Source organism: Macaca mulatta, chromosome 7 (genome assembly GCF_049350105.2).
Source record: "Macaca mulatta isolate MMU2019108-1 chromosome 7, T2T-MMU8v2.0, whole genome shotgun sequence".
Classification (NCBI taxonomy): domain Eukaryota; kingdom Metazoa; phylum Chordata; class Mammalia; order Primates; family Cercopithecidae; genus Macaca; species Macaca mulatta.
In genome coordinates, this window is record NC_133412.1 from 93,733,794 (window position 1) to 93,750,942 (window position 17,149).

The window sequence follows — 17,149 nt, forward strand, 5'->3', positions numbered from 1 at the left end:
GGTAGCAATAATGAGGGCAAGACTTAAGAGAAGTGGATCCAATGCAAGAGGAGAAAAGAAAAAACTCCCTCAAATATGTGGAGCAGATTGTTTTAATTATCTACAGAATCTTGTACCCCAAGAAATTAATAGCTCATGTTTCCAGCAAAGCGTGGTGGATGAGATGGAGAGCATTTGTGTGAGACAGAACCAAGGATATTACTAAAAATGAAAGGGAAGCTAAGTTCCTCCTGGGCAAACAGCCCTTTGTGGCTCTATTTCTTCTAACTACAATGCCTGCCTTCATGTCATTTAGTCATTTAGGGGCCTGCCAGAGGACAGTTACAAAATCTGTGGTCATTCTGCAGGCAGCGTATAGTTTTCATCCAGAGTCCAGATCCAACCAGCAAAACTCTGTCTTACACAGGATGACTTGGAATTAGAGTCCTTAGAGCAGAAAGAGCAACAAGGCTGTCCTTGGATATCTGTTGCTCAGTCAACTCATCAAATAAAAAGGCTGATTGCACAAGTGGACCATGTGTCAATCTGTGGGTTTCTGCATGACCAAGAGTGAGACCCTCCCTCCTGGCTCTGCTGGCCCAACCCACCAGGAGATGCTTTATTTAAACAGTTCCAAGTAAGGGAGACCAGCTGCCAAGGGAGACCCCTGAACCCCAGAACAACCAGCTGGATCAGTTCTCACAGGAGCTGCAGCTCAGAGACTGGGTAAGTCAACAATCCCCAGAGCTGGGAAAGGAGGGACAGTGACGGGGCAGCACCTCAGGGAGAGGTGAGCTGAAGTTAGTGCTTAAGAGATGTGGCACACTCTGGGGACCGGAAGAAAAAGGAAATGGGACCCCAGAGTGGCAGCAGAAGGGCCTGTGGGTTGACACACTACAGAGTGTGTCATAGCCGAGACCAGATCAGGGAGTAGTTACTTCTCTTCTTTTCTTACAGGAAACATGGTTCCAAAATTGTTCACTTCCCAAATTTGTCTGCTTCTTCTGTTGGGGCTTATGGGTGTGGAGGGCTCACTCCATGCCAGACCCCCAGAGTTTACAAGGGCTCAGTGGTTTGCCATCCAGCACATCAATATGAACCCCCCTTCATGCAACATTGCAATGCGGGTAATTAACCAGTATCAACGGTGTTGCGAAAAGCAAAATACTTTTCTTCGTACAACTTTTGCAAATGTAGTTAATGTTTGTCATAACCCAAGTATACCCTGCGTTCATAACAGAACTCTCCAAAATTGTCATCGTAGTAGCGTCCGGGTGCCTTTACTCCAGTGTGAACACATAAATAGAGGTGCACAGAATGTTTCAACCTGCGAGTATGCAGACAGACAAGGACAGAGTTTCTATGTAGTTGCATGTGAAAACAGAGATCCACGGGATCCTCCACAGTATCCAGTGGTTCCAGTACTCCTGGATAGAATCATCTAAGCTCCTGTATCAGCACTCCTCATCATCACTCATCTGCCAAGCTCCTCAATCATAGCCAAGATCCCATCCCTCTATGTACCCTGGGTATCAGCATCTGTCCTCTTCAGTCTCCATACCCCTTCAGGTTTCCTGAACTGAAGTGCCTTGTGAACCTCCAACAAGCTGCTGTGCAAATTCATCCAAAAATATCTGTGTGTCTTCGTCGGCCGCTCTGCTGTCATTTAGCGAAACTCTGCTCTAGTGATATGGGTTTTTCACGAATCTCTCACACTTAATATCTGACCAAATTCCTTAATTCCCCCATCGTCCTCCATGTGATACCTGATTCCAGGCCTGCCTTAAAAAAAACCCAGTTGAGTCAACTTAGCATTGGTCTCCCTAGCCTTGGTATCTCCTCTAAGCAATTGTCCATCCACTGGCCCCTCCCCTAACACCAACCTGTAACTTGTGTACAGATCTCCATTTGTTTTAGCTGTATTCCAGAATTGAGACCAATTTGATACTGAGGTCCCATTTGATGCTTTATGGTCCAACTATGGTTTTTTTGACATGATTTCTATACCAAGAAAAAAAGAGCTGCAGTGAATAAGCTGAAAATGCACATGTTTCATTATGATTTATGAATGATAAATTTTGATAGAATTGAATGTTATGATAGAAAACAAAAAAAAGTAGAAAGAGTCAAGAATGCTATAAATATAGTGAAACCAAGATAAAAACAAGTTTAGTCTCAGAGATACTTCTTTTAAATGAGCACATCAAATCTCCAGCTATCAGCAATTGTACTGCAGGTGGAACCAGGGTTTAAGTCAAATGTGCAATGAGATAAATTGTTCAGACAGCAATAGGGACAGATTGTAATACTGCCTGGAGGAGAGGTGGCCATCATTCCCAAAACTTCCATGTCCTGGAGATGGGGAGCCGCCGGTCACGTGAGAAGGGGAAGGGGAATGAGGAGGACGGGGAAGTGGGAGCACTCATGAAACTGAGTTGCCTCCTGCCCATTCTGCCCTCCATAGTGGTCCCCAGTGGTGAGTCAAAGGGTTCATTCAACACCTGTCAGGTAGGGCACAGCCTCGAGAATTAGGGATTTGTAGACCCAGAGAGAGAAGAAATGGATAATGAGAGCCCTTGCCCTGGCCTCCATTACAAGGCTTCATTCACTCAGGAATCCATGAGAAACAGGAAGGGGAAGCCCTTTCTTGCAAGCTGTGGACAGGTGCAGCACTCAAGTGATTGTGCCGGGGACAGAGTGGGTCCTTTTGAAAGGCCTGACTCACAATACAACAGAGATACAATGCCATCAGATCTGCACCTTGGTCCTTCAGTCTGAGATTTCTGACTTCTATATTTCTGCTCCTCTTCCAGACTCTCAGAAATAGCAATTTCCATTCCTCAGATGACTCCATGTCAGTAACAGTGACTCTCGTTGGCACCAGACAGCAGCTGTATTGAAGTCTCTCCTCGGGAGAAGCCATTGAGATCTTGCTTCTCCAAGGTGGGGCTGTGAACTTAAAAGTTTGCACAGGGACACTGGGTTTGGGAAATCTCAGTGCTCAACAGAATCCACTGCCTCTAGGTAAAATAGAGCATGTCAGGAAGTGAGTGCAGTCTTCCCAACCCTCAAAGTAGCCGAAGGAGAAGGTGGCACACCAAAAGCTGGAGCCACGCCTCCTGTGAAGAAAGATGGAGTGGACCTTCTTTGTTTCAGGTACCAGATCACAAGTGTCTTCTCAGTCAGGGATGCCTCATATCTAAAACCACAGGACACAGGGATCAGTCCCCACATGCCCCCACGCCCTCTCCACCTTGTGACTTCATCCCCTCTCCTGTCATCCATTCCTTCGCTCATTCATTCATCCAGCAGACATCTACTCCAGGCACAGTTTGAGGGAGTGTTGATGCAACACAGACCAAGACAGGTCACTGCTCTTTTGGGGCCACATTATACAAGGATAAAAATAAACATACAAAATTGTTCTAAGCATGCAAAATTTTGCTAAGTGTCAGGAGGAAAAATACACAGCATCGTACACAGAAAATTACACAGCACAGCACGATATAGAGGTTCTGTATGTGCCACAGACATCACAGGGCAGAGTGTCACCAGGAAAGACCCATCTCAGAGAATGAAATCGGAACAGGAGGAAAAGCAGCCAGTCATACAGACACCACGTAGAGAATCATCCCAGCAAGGGGAAAGACAGTTCAAAAGTCCTGACAAATATCAAAGCTGTAAGTAGACTTTTGGTTCTGTGTTTACAAGAAGTTGATTAAAACATCTGAAAGAGAATGGCTACAATTACTTGCATCTTTTTATACATTTATTACTTAATGTAATAAAACATTTTTAGTTTTAAAAAATAGTCCTGAATGGATAGAGTTTCGGCGTGTTAGAAGCACAAAAGGTGTTTGGTCGGGACAAGATCGTCATAGCCATGAGTATTAATGATAGGAGTTAATGAGGTTCAGACCCTTCATGCCTGTGAAGATGGAAGAATAAAGTACGTTCCTCATGGGGAACAAATCAAGCATGTCATATACAAGAAAAATATTGCCTAAAGATCAGTCCAGCTGCTGTGCAGAACTCAACTATTTGGGAGACAAGAGTGGAAGCAAGGCCCCAGTGAAGGACCACAGGTTGAGGGAGAGGGAAACAAGAGTCTTCCAATCTCAGTGAATCGCACCATTATCCTCTCATGGTACAGCCCCATGCTATTCCCCTCCTGTTGCCATGGCCTCTCTCCAGCCCCTCCGTGCCTTTTACATCATCTTCCTGCCGTCCCCATGCTGAGGACTGGGCTGAGGTCAGAGGCAGCTCCCCTCTCCCAAGGAGTGAGACAGTTCAAACAAGAGCAAGGAGCATTCTGTGCTTGACCGTCAGGAAACCCTGGCTGGACTCACTACCCCTTCTGCAGTAGACATCCAAGATTTTCTCATTGCCCTGAGTCCAAGACCAGCACCACAGAGACTACCATTAGAGAAGTTAAGTGGTCACATCAGCCTGTTCCAAAGACGTGACCCTAAGAATCCACTTCTCTTCCTTGAACCTCCCATGTCTGATTTTATAAAATTCTCTTAATATCAAATCTCCAGAAAGTCTTGCAGGAGTAAATGCAGTTAATTGTTCTATAAGCAGGCAGGGAGGGTCTCCGGGGATTGTAAGAATTTAACCAACTTGAGCAATCAGCCTGTTATACAAGCTTGCTGGTGGGAACCAGCTCCTGGCATAACCCAGCAACTTACAGACAAACCGGCATGAACTTTCCTCATTACCGTGCTAAAGTCTCCACTCAGTCAGGAGCCTCATTACCATAACATGTGAACTATGTGCTGGCAGAATCACTCACTGTGTCTGGGCAACTGGGACTCCTCCTCTATATGTGATGATACACCCTCTCTCTGCCCTCTCCATCACCCCATAGAATGTTCTTGTCACTTTCCCTCAGGAAGACGCTGCTTTGGAGAATCCTCCCAGTGACCTTCTTACTTGAACCAAGTCACAAAACTTTTATTTATCAAAACGTACGTTCTCATAGAGAGTCTTTGTTACTCGCCAGGGAAACAAACCCTAGTTTTTTCAACTACCAGCTCTAACACATTCTGTAAAGTCCAGGACAGAAGGAAGGTTAATTCACAATGCTACTGTTTTCACTGTGTTTTACTTTTTAACAATGGGACCATATCAGGGCAGATGTCTTTAGGTGGGGATTGAATGGAAGGTCAAGGAAACAAATCATCAACCTTGGAAAGACACTCCTGCAGAGATTATGACTACACTTGGGATTCATGAATATGAGACTCCACCAGCAGAGTAGCCTGCAATGTTCAAGGATATCAGAGTAGATCAAGCAATTGTAATGAAAAAACAACAGGCTTTGTCTTTCAAGATATCCGTGAATTGACTTTCCAAAAGGGAAAGAGGGCCCCATTTTCAGGGCAGAAGACAGAAGAGGAGAGAGGTTTAGGCTAAACATTGTAATCAGTTTTGCCTGATAATGACTTTTTGTTTCTGTCTTGGTTCATATTTATTTATTTGTTTATTTATCTATTTATTTATTTATTTTCCCAGGCTGGAGTGCAGTGGTGTAATTTCAGCTCACTGCAGACTCCATCTTCCAGGTTAAAGTGATTCTCCTGCCTCCGCCTCCCAAGTAGCTGGGACTACAAGCATGCATTGCCAAGCCCAGCTAATTTTTGTATTATTAGTAGAGACGGGGTTTCACCATGTTGGCCAGGCTGGTCTCAAACTCCTGACCTCAGGTGATCCGCCCTACTCAGCCTCCGAAATTGACAGGATTACAGACTTGAGCCATCGCACCCAGCCTCTTAGTTCATTTTTAGAGATGAGGTCTCCCTATGCGGCCCAGGGGACTTGAGGTTGTGGGCTCAAGCAATGTTTTTGCCTTAAACATCCCGGTAGTTGGGTCTATAAATACACACCACTGAGCCCAGCTGATACTCACATTTTATGAGCTGTGTTTCCACTCTGATTACTTAAGGAAGTGAGGCAATTAGTAGGGATAGGAGCATAGAAATTCTGTCCACATTCCTATTTCCTATTACCTATGAAAAATAGCCTTGTTTCTGAACTAGAACTTGATTTTGGTTAATAAATGTTTTTCTATATTAATATGCATGTAGAATTATGACAGACTTGTCACTTTTGTCTCACGTCTGATCTACAATGATTTCAAAAGAAGATCAATTGACTACTTCAACATTTTCATTGTTTGAAAGATAACATGGATGTAAAACTGGGTGATGTGAGAGAATTTAGCATATAGGGCCAGCCAGGTTACCCAAATGAGTATCTGGGAAACTGAGTACGTTACATGCTTATCACACATCCCCACTGATTTAGAAAATATGACTCTATTAGTCAGGGTCATCAAGAGAAACATAGCAGATGTATGTAGAAAGAGACAGACAGAAATATAGATACTGAAGGATTTATCATGAGAAATTGGCTCAGCCAGTTATGCAGTCGGTGAAGTCCCACAGTCTGCTTTCTGCAAGCTGGCAGACCCAGAAAAGCCCGTGGTATAATTCAGTTCAAGTCCTAATGCCTGAAAAACATGGGAGCTGATGATATAGATGTCAACCCAAGTGTGGGAACGATGACACAAGATGTCCTAACTTTGGAAGTGAGGCAAGAAAAATGGTGAATTCCTCCTTTCTCCACTTTTCATTCTAATCTGGCCCTCAACAGATTGGATGAGCCCCATCCACACTGGCAATGCAACCTACTTTACTTAATCAACCAATTCAACTGCTAGTCTTATGGAAACACCCTCACAGACACACCCAAAAATAATGTTAATCTGGGCACCCACAGGTACAGGCAACTTGAAATATAAAATTCACCATCATGATGACCTATGGTTTCCCAGGTGCACCAGGAGATGTTACCAAAATGGCACCATCAACCAGAACCCACATACATTCACCAGGTCAGCGCACTTCTCAATTCACCAGAGATGGATTTTCTTCTGTGACATCACATTCACCTGGAGTGGGGCCAAGAAACAGGCCACAGTTAATCATCAGAAAGAAAGGATTCTTTATATGCTGTTTTACAAATGAGAGAAAAATTTGCCAAAATCCTTTGGTAATAAGCAGTTATCTCAAAGGCAAAGAGACTCAAAATGAAAATGAAAAAAAGTCAGTTACCCGTCTCACTGTCTATGTTTTTCCTCCATATATACAAATAGGTATTAAGTTCACCCTTTCTGGTATTAAGGACTAGAGTCTAACCCAATAACTCTGAATCTGAGTGCACAGATGTTACCAGATTTTTCATTACAGAAAATGACAGAGACGTTCTTCCACTACAGTTGATATTTTATTTTGACAACTTTTACTTCCCCAGGATTCCTTGGTTAAGTGACACACACATGCAACTGGAAGGATTTACTCTTTTCACCCACAGCTCCCACACTTCACAGATGTGCAGGAGCCTCAGTACAGCAGTTCCTAGGAACACGGATAGTACATGCGTGACTTGTTAACCACAATGCAATAACAAATGTATGGGGTTCGGTGTTGGTCTTTCATTCGGAATATACCATTCAGAATTGTTTAAAATAGTAAAATTAGAAACAAATAATATATCCTGCTGAACAGGTTAAATTGGATTATGTATCTTTACAATGAATTTTATGCAGCATTTTTTAAATCCAAAAAAGTACCGTTAATCTCTTGCTACTGGCATGGAATATTACCAAAATATATCGTTAATGAGAAAGAAGAATGGTGTAGGCCACTGGAATAATCTACCCAGGCTCCTATAACAAAATACCACAAATGAGTCGCTGAAACAACAGAAATTTCTTTCTCCCAGTCGAGGAAACATCAGCTCTTCTCCTCCATACTCACACTCACACTTCTGACCACCAAAGGTGGGAGGGTGCTTTCTTCCAGCAACCGATTCCAGCTGGGTATCCTACAATTCAATTTGATTGTGACACTAACTGGAATGAATGCAGACCCCACAGGTTAAGGGCTCCATCCCACAAGACTAGCAGTCTCAAGTAGCAGATCATTATCTGTGCTTTTGACCGATACGCTACAGTTTGGAGGATCCCATGACTTCCTCCTCAGTTTGATCATTTGCTAGAATGGCTCACAGAGCCCAGGGAAACACTTTACTTAGGTTTACACATCTATCATAAAGGCTATACTAAAGGTACAGAGAGGGAGATAATGGGGCAAGGCTTGGAAGGGTCCTAAGTGCAGGATCTTCTGTCCCTGTGGAGTTGGGGTGTGCCACCCTCTCAGCACACGGATGTGTTCTTGTGTACTGTGTCGATCTGTTCTCACGCTGCTATAAAGAACTAGCTGGGGCTGGGCATGGTGGCTCATGCTTGTAATCCCAGTACCATGGGACAAAACCCTGATTTCTAGTTCTAATGCCTTCACTTTGGGGAGTAAGGAAAAGAAACAAGCATACTGTCTTATTGCAAACACCACAGAGGGCATAGTGCAGTAACAGATACTACACTAACACCCTGAGGCTTAAGACTGATCGTCCTTACGAAGATTTCTTTTTCCTTTGCAATGTTTTATGCTACATGTTTCATTATTTTGTGCACACACACACAACTTGCCACATTAAATTTCCCCTACAAACCAATGTATGTGTTGTTGTATTTTACAGATTATGAAACAGAAGCATAGAGATGATGAGTAACCGTCCAATTCCTTTTTTTTTCTTTTCCTTTCTTTTCTTTTTGAGAAGGAAGTCTCGCTCTGTATCCCAGGCTGGAGGGCAGTGGCGTGATATCGGCTCACTGCAGCCTCTGACTCACGGGTTCAAGCAATCCTCCTACCTCAGCCTCCTGAATAGCTGGGGTTACAGGTGCACATCACCATGCCTGGCTAATTTTTGTGTTTTTGGTAGAGATGGGTTTTCGCCATGTCGGCAGGCTGGTCTCAAACTCCTCACCTCAAGTGATCCCTTCGCCTCTGCCTTCCAAAGTACTGGGATTACAGGTGTGAGTCACCCCGCCTGGCCGTGGACAACTCTTACAGTAAGAGTCTCAAATGGAAAAAGTCAGAGCTGGCCGGGCGCGGGGGCTCACGCCTGTAATCCCAGCACTTTGGGAGGCCGAGGCGGGCAGATTACCAGGTCAGGAGATAAAAACCATCCTGGCTAACACAGTGAAACCCCGTCCCTACTAAAAATATAGAAAATTAGCCGGGCACGGTGGCGGGCGCCTGTAGTCCCAGCTACTCCGGAGGCTGAGGCAGGAGAACGGCGTGAACCCGGGAGGCGGAGCTTGAAGTGAGCCAAGATGGCGCCACTGCACTCCAGCCTGGGCCACAGAGCGAGACTCTGTCTCAAAAAAAAAAAACAAAAGAAAAGAAAAAGAAAAAGTCAGAGCTGGTATCTGGACAAGACTATACACAATCTACACCTGACATCACTGTGACACAAGACTTATATAACAACTTCATTTACGGAGACACTAACCTATATAATAATTAATTTCCTCTGAGCTCTGAAATCTCAGCAAATGCATCTATGCGCTCAAAATGCAATGGGGATAAAGAGAGGTTGCTTAATGGGTACAAATATAAGAAATGATATAAAAAATAAGACCTGGTGTTTGATAGGTCAGGAGGATGACTATAGTTAGTGATAATCCACTGTACACTTCAAAATAGCTAGAAGAGAATCATTTGAATGTTTCTAATGTAAAGAAGCAGCAAATATTTAAGGTAATGGTTATCCCAATTTCCCTGATGTGATCTTTACATATTATATGAATGTATTAAATTATCACATGTACCCTGAAAATATGTACCCCTATTCTGTATCAATAAACAGAAATAAGGCCAGGCGCAGTGGCTTATGCCTGTAATCCTAGTACTTTGGGAGGCCGAGGCGTGCAAATCACCTGAGGACATGAGTTCAAGACCAGCCTGGCCAACATGGTGAAACCCTGTCTCTACAAAAATACAAAAATTAGCTGGGTGTGGTGGTGCACACCTGTAACCGCAGATACTCGGGAGGCTGAGGAAGGAGAACCCTTTGAACCCAAGAGGTGGAGTTAGAAGTGAGCCAAGGTCGCCCCACTGAATTCCAGCCTGGGCAATAGAGTGACATTTCATCTCAAAAAAAAAAAGAAAAAAAAGAAATATTTTTAAAATATGCAATGCGACATGAATGCAGTTTTTCTGGTTCTTAGGAAACACACTTTCTTTCATCCCTCCTAAGACACACCTCTCCATAATTCCATCAGAGCTCTATTTCCATTGCTTCCCTTTCCAGGTAGGGAAAGAACTTGTTATAGTTGAGGAAAAAGAAGAAAGACTTAGTTCTTCCCTCTTTCATGCCAGAAACTGCATCAAAGGTGTCAGATCTACTTATTCAATGGCTTTCAGAGGAGATATGCAGGAGGCCCCACGCAAGAAGGCAGGTCTAGGAGCACCTCTCTGCGGTTCCAGAGACCAGGAAGAGCTCAGTACACCAAATATCTTTAGAACTTAGGTAAGTAAAACATTATTCCATTTGGTGCAATTTAATTAACCTGCACCATATTATTATGACAATCTTGTATTACCTTTAATGGCAAAAATCGCAATTACTTTTGCACCAACGTAGCAAATAGTGTGCATTGTCTTTCCCATAGATAGCCACTGCTGCATTAGGAAAATCTGTGTGCAGGAAGGTATTGATGGTTTGGTACCTCCTGTCAGCAAGTTAAGAGCAAATATTGCAAGGGTACCCTGGGGCTGAAGAAATTGCAAGCATTGAACATTACATTTTTGCACATAAATGCTATGTAAAAAAAGACATTGATCAATCCAGTGTACTCAACAGTGGTTTTTACCACAAATGCAGAAGTCTTTGCCTGGGACGATATTTTACAATGTTCATTGGTTTCCAAAAAATGAGTTAATACTGGGGCATAATTCTGACTATTCCTCTCAGGGGAAGTGTGGATCAGGTCTGAAAATGTGTCATTAAATTAGGCTGCAAGACAAGTTATGCCAATAAAATAAAGAGCCCGGGTGAAGTGCCTTGTGTCTGTTAAAGACAAAATCATGCTGAAGTTACAGAGAATTTTGTTTCAATTACAGAGAACATAACAGAGAATTTTCTTTAATGTTGGCTTATACTTTACTCCTGCTTTATATAAAACAGTGTTCTCTCAAAGTCATAAATATCAAAGTAGATCATGTGTACTAGTTCTGCAGGCAAATGAAGGTAGTTGGAAATGTACACAGGAAATCTACACAAGGGACAATCAGAAAAACCTCATGAGCATGTTCTAAATACAATTTTAGTGTCTGGGAGTGGTGGCTCACACCTGTAATCCCAGCATTTTGGAAGGCTAAGGTGAACGGATTTCCTGAGGTCAAGAGTTTGAGACCAACCTAGCCAACATGGTGAAACCACATCTCTACTAAAAATACAAAAATTAGGCAGGCGTTGTATTGAGAGCCTGTAATCCCAGCTACTCAGGAGGATGAGGCAAGAGAATAACTTGAACTCAGGAGGTGGAGGTTGCAGGCAGATCACGCCACTGCAATCCAGCCTGGGTGACCAGAGCAAGACTCCGTCTCAAAAAAAAAAAAAAAAAAAAAAAACCCTCCACAATTGTAAATGATGAATATGGTTGCAAATTGGGCTGGTTATGGTCTGAGCTATTTCTTAAGACACTTCAATAAGTCTGATGCATCATAAGCACAGATGTCTCCAGGAGCCAAGCAGGTGTCATCACTGAACAGATAGGATAAAAGTCTGGAAGGAGAGATGGAGTCAGAGAACGGCCCTGAGGTAAGGCGCTTTCCACAGACGCAGCTCTTACTCAGCTCTAATTGATACAGCACTAACGGAGCACCAACCAACATCATGTGAGTTTTAAATATAAGACAGTGATGAAAACCTTTAGTGAACTATTCCAATGTCCAGCTTTATCTTCCAAACCAAACATTATAAAAGCACTGTGTATGCTGAAAAGAAACACTGTTTAGCCAAGTACATGCCCTGGGGCTGCGATCTCTGTCTTTTCCCTCATACTATAGACACTTGAGTGCAAGTCTCTCTACCCAGTGTGACTGTCAGCATCACAGAGGGGATACTCTACGTATCATTCACCTTTATATTCTCATCACCTACAAAAATGATCACCACGCAATATACGTGAAAAAAAAAAAATCCTCACTTCATGATAAAGCTGCTAATGAATGTCGGCCAGAGCAGGACTTCAAGGCAGAGCACTATTAGCTGCACATTGAGTCCTCACCAGGTCCCCTTTGTGTCCACATTTACCTAGGGACTCCAGTGATAAAATTACTGCATTTCTAAATGACAGGAAAATTGGAGGGTAGAAAAATTATGCAGATTAACTCCTGGAAGGTATATGGTATCATTTAAGGGTCTACTTTCCATTTTCTAGTCTCAAAGCTAGACCAGAGATTTAATATCTGTTAGTACCCAGGTCTTACCCCTGCAATTCACTTCCCACCTCTGTACAATTTCCCCACATCACCCCCTGTGCCCAAAATGCTCATCTCTTCCCTAAAGCCCCTGAAAACCCCTGCTTATCCTTTAGGACTCTGCTGAAATGAAACTTTTTTGGAAGTCTTCCTTGTTTCTCAAGCCAAGTGATTTCCTTCACCATCAGTGTCCCCATGAAACCATGTTCACACAAGTGCAATTACCTCTATCACATTGTAGTTCAATTTATATCTACAATTACTTTCCTGTGTTTCTCTGAGGGCCAAGAATAAGTGGATGCTTTGTGCATCAAATTGTACAGTTGACTTCTATACTTTCAGGAATACAGTGCTCTGTCTTTAATGTTCATTTTGTAAATACAGAAACATTTTCTTGTTCATATCACAAAATGAAACTTATCAGGAAGATGAATGACAACCCAAAACACACTGTTTTTTAGAAAATACCATAGGCTGAAAAGAACACAGGAATACCCAGTGCTAGGTTGGAATCTTTCATGACACCAAACGTTCGTGCCCGAATGCACATTGTCTGCCAGATTTTACAACTTTCCTCAATGTGTTTTTAGGTTGTGTAACTTTACACAAAGTGGAAGCAATAATGAGGGCAAGACTTAAGAGAAAGTGGATTCAATGCAAGAGGAGAAAAGAAAAAACTCCCTCAAATATGTGGAGCAGATTGTTTTAATTATCTACAGAATCTTGTACCCCAAGAAAGTAGTAGCTCAAGTTTCCAGCAAAGCGTGGTGGATGAGATGGAGAGCATTTGTGTGAGAGAGAACCAAGGATATTACTAACAATGAAAGGGAAGCTAAGTTCCTCCTGGGCAAACAGCCCTCTGTGGCTCTATTTGTTCTAACTATGATGCCTGCCTTCATGTCATTTAGTCATTTAGGGGCCTGCCAGAGGACAGTTACAAAATCTGTGGTCATTCTGCAGGCAGCATATAGTTTTCATCCAGAGTCCAGATCCAACCAGCAAAACTCTGTCTTACACAGGATGACTTAGAATTAAAGTCCTTAGAGCAGAAAGAGCAGCAGGGCTGTCCTTGGGTATCCGTTGCTCAGCCAAGTCATCAGATAAAAAGGCTGATTGCACAAGTGGACCATGTGTCAATCTGTGGGTTTCTGCATGACCAAGAGTGAGACCCTCCCTCCTGGCTCTGCTGGCCCAACTCACCAGGAGATGCTTTATTTAAACAGTTCCAAGTAAGGGAGACCAGCTGACCCTGAACCCCAGAACAACCAACTGGATCAGTTCTCACAGGAGCCACAGTGCAGAGACTGGGTAAGTCAACAATCCCCAGAGCTGGGAAAGGAGGGACAGTGACCGGGCAGCACCTCAGGGAGAGGTAAGCTGAAGTTAGTGCTTAGGAGATGTGGCACACTCTGGGGACAGGAAGAAAAGGAAATGGGACCCCAGAATGGCAGCAGAGGGGCCTGTGGGTTGAGACACTACAGAGTGTGTCATAGACCGGATCAGAGAGTAGTTACTTCTCTTCTTTTCTTACAGGAAACATGGTTCCAAAATTGTTCACTTCCCAAATTTGTCTGCTTCTTCTGTTGGGGCTTATGGGTGTGGAGGGCTCACTCCATGCCAGACCCCCACAGTTTACGAAGGCTCAGTGGTTTGCCATCCAGCACATCAATGTGAACCCCCCTCGATGCACCATTGCAATGCGGGTAATAAATAATTATCAACGGCGTTGCAAAAACCAAAATACTTTTCTTCGTACAACTTTTGCAAATACAGTTAATGTTTGTCGTAACCGAAGTATACGCTGCCCTCATAACAGAACTCTCCACAATTGTCATCGTAGTAGCTACCGGGTGCCTTTACTCCACTGTGACCTCATAAATCCAGGTGCACAGAATATTTCAACCTGCAGGTATGCAGACAGACCAGGACGGAGGTTCTATGTAGTTGCATGTGAAAGCAGAGATCCACGGGATTCTCCACGGTATCCAGTGGTTCCAGTTCACCTGGATACCATCATCTAAGCTCCTGTATCAGCACTCCTCATCATCACTCATCTGCCAGGCTCCTCAATCATAGCCAAGATCCCATCCCTCCATGTACCCTGGGTATCAGCATCTGTCCTCTTCAGTCTCCATACCCCTTCAGGTTTCCTGAACTGAAGTGCCTTGTGAACCCCACAATAAACTGCTTTGCAAATTCATCTGGAAAGGTCTGTGTGTCTTCGTCGGCCGCTCTACTGTCATTTAGTGACAGTCTGCTCTAGCGATATGGGTTCATCATGAATCTCTCACCCTCAATATCTGACCAAATTCCTTAATTCCCCCATCATCCTCCATGTGATACCTAATTCCAGGCCTGCCTTAAAAAAAATCCAATTGAGCCAACTAAGCATTGGTCTCCCTCGCCTTGATATCTCCTCTCCTCTAAGCAATTTTCCATCCACTGACCTCTCCCCCAACACCAGCCTATAACTTGTGTACAGATCTCCACTTGTTTTAGCTGTATTCCAGAATTGAGCCCAGTTAGATACTGAGGTCCCATTTGATGCTTTATGGTCCAACTATGGTTTTTATTGTCATGATTTCTATACCAAGAAAAAAAGGGCTGCAGTGAATAAGTTGAAAATGCACGTGTTTCATTACGATTTATGAACAACAAATTTTGATAGAATTGAACTTTATGATAGAAAACACCAAAACAGAAATAGAAAAAGTCAAGAATGCTATATATATGGTGAAAACAAGACTAAAAAAGGTTAATCTCAGTGATATATTCCTTTTAAATGAGCACAACAAATCTCCAGCTATTAGCAATTGTACTGCAGGTGGAACCTGGGTTTGAGTCAAATGTGCAATGAGATAAATTGTTCAGACAGCAATAGGGACAGATTGTAATACTGCCTGGAGGAGAGGTAGCCATCATTCCCAAAACTTCAATGTCCTGGAGATGAGGAGCTGCTGGTCATGTGGGAAGGGGAAGGGGAAGGGGAAGCAGGAGGATGGCGAGGTGGGAGCACTCATGAAGGTGAGTTGCCCCCTGCCCATTCTGCCCTCCATAGTTGCCCCCAGTGGTGAGTCAAAGGGTTCATTCAACACCCATCAGGGAGGGCACAGCCTCGAGAATTAGGGATTTGTAGACCCAGAGAGAGAAGAAATGGATAATAAGAGCCCTTGCCCTGGCCTCCATCACAGGGCTTCACTCAGGAATCCATGAGAAACAGGAAGGGGAAGCCCTTTCTTGCAAGCTGTGGACAGGTGCAGCACTCAGGTGATTGTGCCGGGGACAGAGTGGGTCTTTTTGAACGGCCTAAGTCAGAATACAACAGAGATACCATGTCATCAGATCTGCACCTTGGTTCTTCAGTCTGAGATTTCGGACTTCTATATTTCTGCTCTTCTTGCAGACCCTCAGAAATAGCAATTTATATTCCTCGGATGACTCCATGTCAGTAATAGTTGCTCTCATTGGCACCAGACAGCAGCTGTATTGAAGTCTCTCCTCGGGAGAAGCCATTGAGATCTTGCTTCTCCAAGGTGGGGCTGTGAACTTAAAAGTTTGCACTGGGACACTGAGTTTGGGAAATCTCAGTGCTCAACAGAATCCACTGACTCTAGGTAAAATAGGCATGTCAGGAAGTGAGTGCAGTCTTCCCAACACCTCAAAGCAGCAGGAGAAGGTGGGACACTGAAAACTGGAGCCATGCTTGCTGTGAAGAAAGGTAGAGTTGACCTTCCTCGCTTCAGGTACCAGATCACAGGTGTCTTCTCAGTCAGGGATGCCTTGTCTCTAAAACCATAGGACAGAGGGATCAGTACGCACCTGCCCCCACATCCTCTCCACATTGTGACTTCAGCCCCTCTCCTGTCATCCATTCTTTCGCTCATTCATTCATCCAGCAGACATCTACTGAGTAGATACCTTGCTCCAGGCACAGTTTGAGGGAGTGTTGATGCAACACAGACCAAGACAGGTCACTGCTCTTTTGGGGCCACATTATGCTAGGATAAAAATAAACAAAAAAAATTGTTCTAAGCATGCAAAATTTTGCTAAGTGTCAGGAGGAAAAATACACAGCATAGTACACAGAAAATTACACAGAGCTGCACGATATAGAGGTTCTGTGTGTGCCACAGACATCATAGGGCAGAGTGTCACCAGGAAAAGCCTATCTCAGAGAATGAAATCTGAACAGAAGAAAAAGCAGCCAGTCATGCAGACACCAAGTGGAGAATCATCCCAGCAAAGAGAAAGACAGTTCAAAAGTCCTGACAAACAGCAAGGCTGTAAGTAGACTTTCTGTTCTGTGTTTACGAGAAGTTGATTAAAACATCTGAAAGAGAATGACTACAATTATTTGCATCTTTGTATGTATTTATTACTTAATGTAATAAAACATTTTCAGTTTTAAAAAATGATCCTGAATGGATAGAGTTTCGGCGTGTTAGAAGCACAAAAGGTGTTTGGTCGGGACAAGATCATCATAGCCAGGAGTATTAATGACAGGAGTTAATGAGGTTCAGACCCTTCATGCCTGTGAAGATGGAAGAATAAAGTACGTTCCTCATGGGGAACAAATCAAGCATGTTACATACAAGAATAATGTTACCTAAAGATCAGTCCAGCTGCTGTGCAGAACTCAACTATTTGGGAGACAAGAGTGGAAGCAAGGCCCCAGTGAAGGACCACAGGTTGAGGGAGAGGGAAACAAGAGTCTTCCAATCTCAGTGAATCGCACCATCATCCTCTCATGGTGCAGCCCCATGTTATTCCCCTTC

General features: G+C 43.6%; 2 protein-coding genes across 2 annotated transcripts; both read left to right on the forward strand.

The window, feature by feature from the left end:
* Nucleotides 1-313: 313 nt before the first annotated feature.
* LOC100425237 (eosinophil cationic protein) lies at nt 314-1,619 on the forward strand. The gene is made up of 2 exons (XM_002804975.4): nt 314-705; nt 937-1,619. Exon 2 carries the CDS (start codon nt 942-944, stop codon nt 1,422-1,424), a length of 483 nt encoding a protein of 160 aa, XP_002805021.2. The 5' UTR covers nt 314-705; nt 937-941; the 3' UTR covers nt 1,425-1,619.
* A 12,293-nt stretch (nt 1,620-13,912) lies between these two features.
* RNASE3 (ribonuclease, RNase A family, 3) lies at nt 13,913-14,591 on the forward strand. The gene has a single exon (XM_002804976.4). The coding sequence runs from the start codon at nt 13,913-13,915 to the stop codon at nt 14,393-14,395; it is 483 nt and encodes a 160-aa protein (XP_002805022.3). The 3' UTR covers nt 14,396-14,591.
* Nucleotides 14,592-17,149: the final 2,558 nt, after the last annotated feature.

What these genes read in the sequence shown, in the direction of transcription:
- RNASE3 (XM_002804976.4), top strand. Translation starts at nt 13,913, where the DNA reads ATGGTTCCAAAATTGTTCACTTCCCAAATTTGTCTGCTTCTTCTGTTG.
- LOC100425237 (XM_002804975.4), top strand. Translation starts at nt 942, where the DNA reads ATGGTTCCAAAATTGTTCACTTCCCAAATTTGTCTGCTTCTTCTGTTG.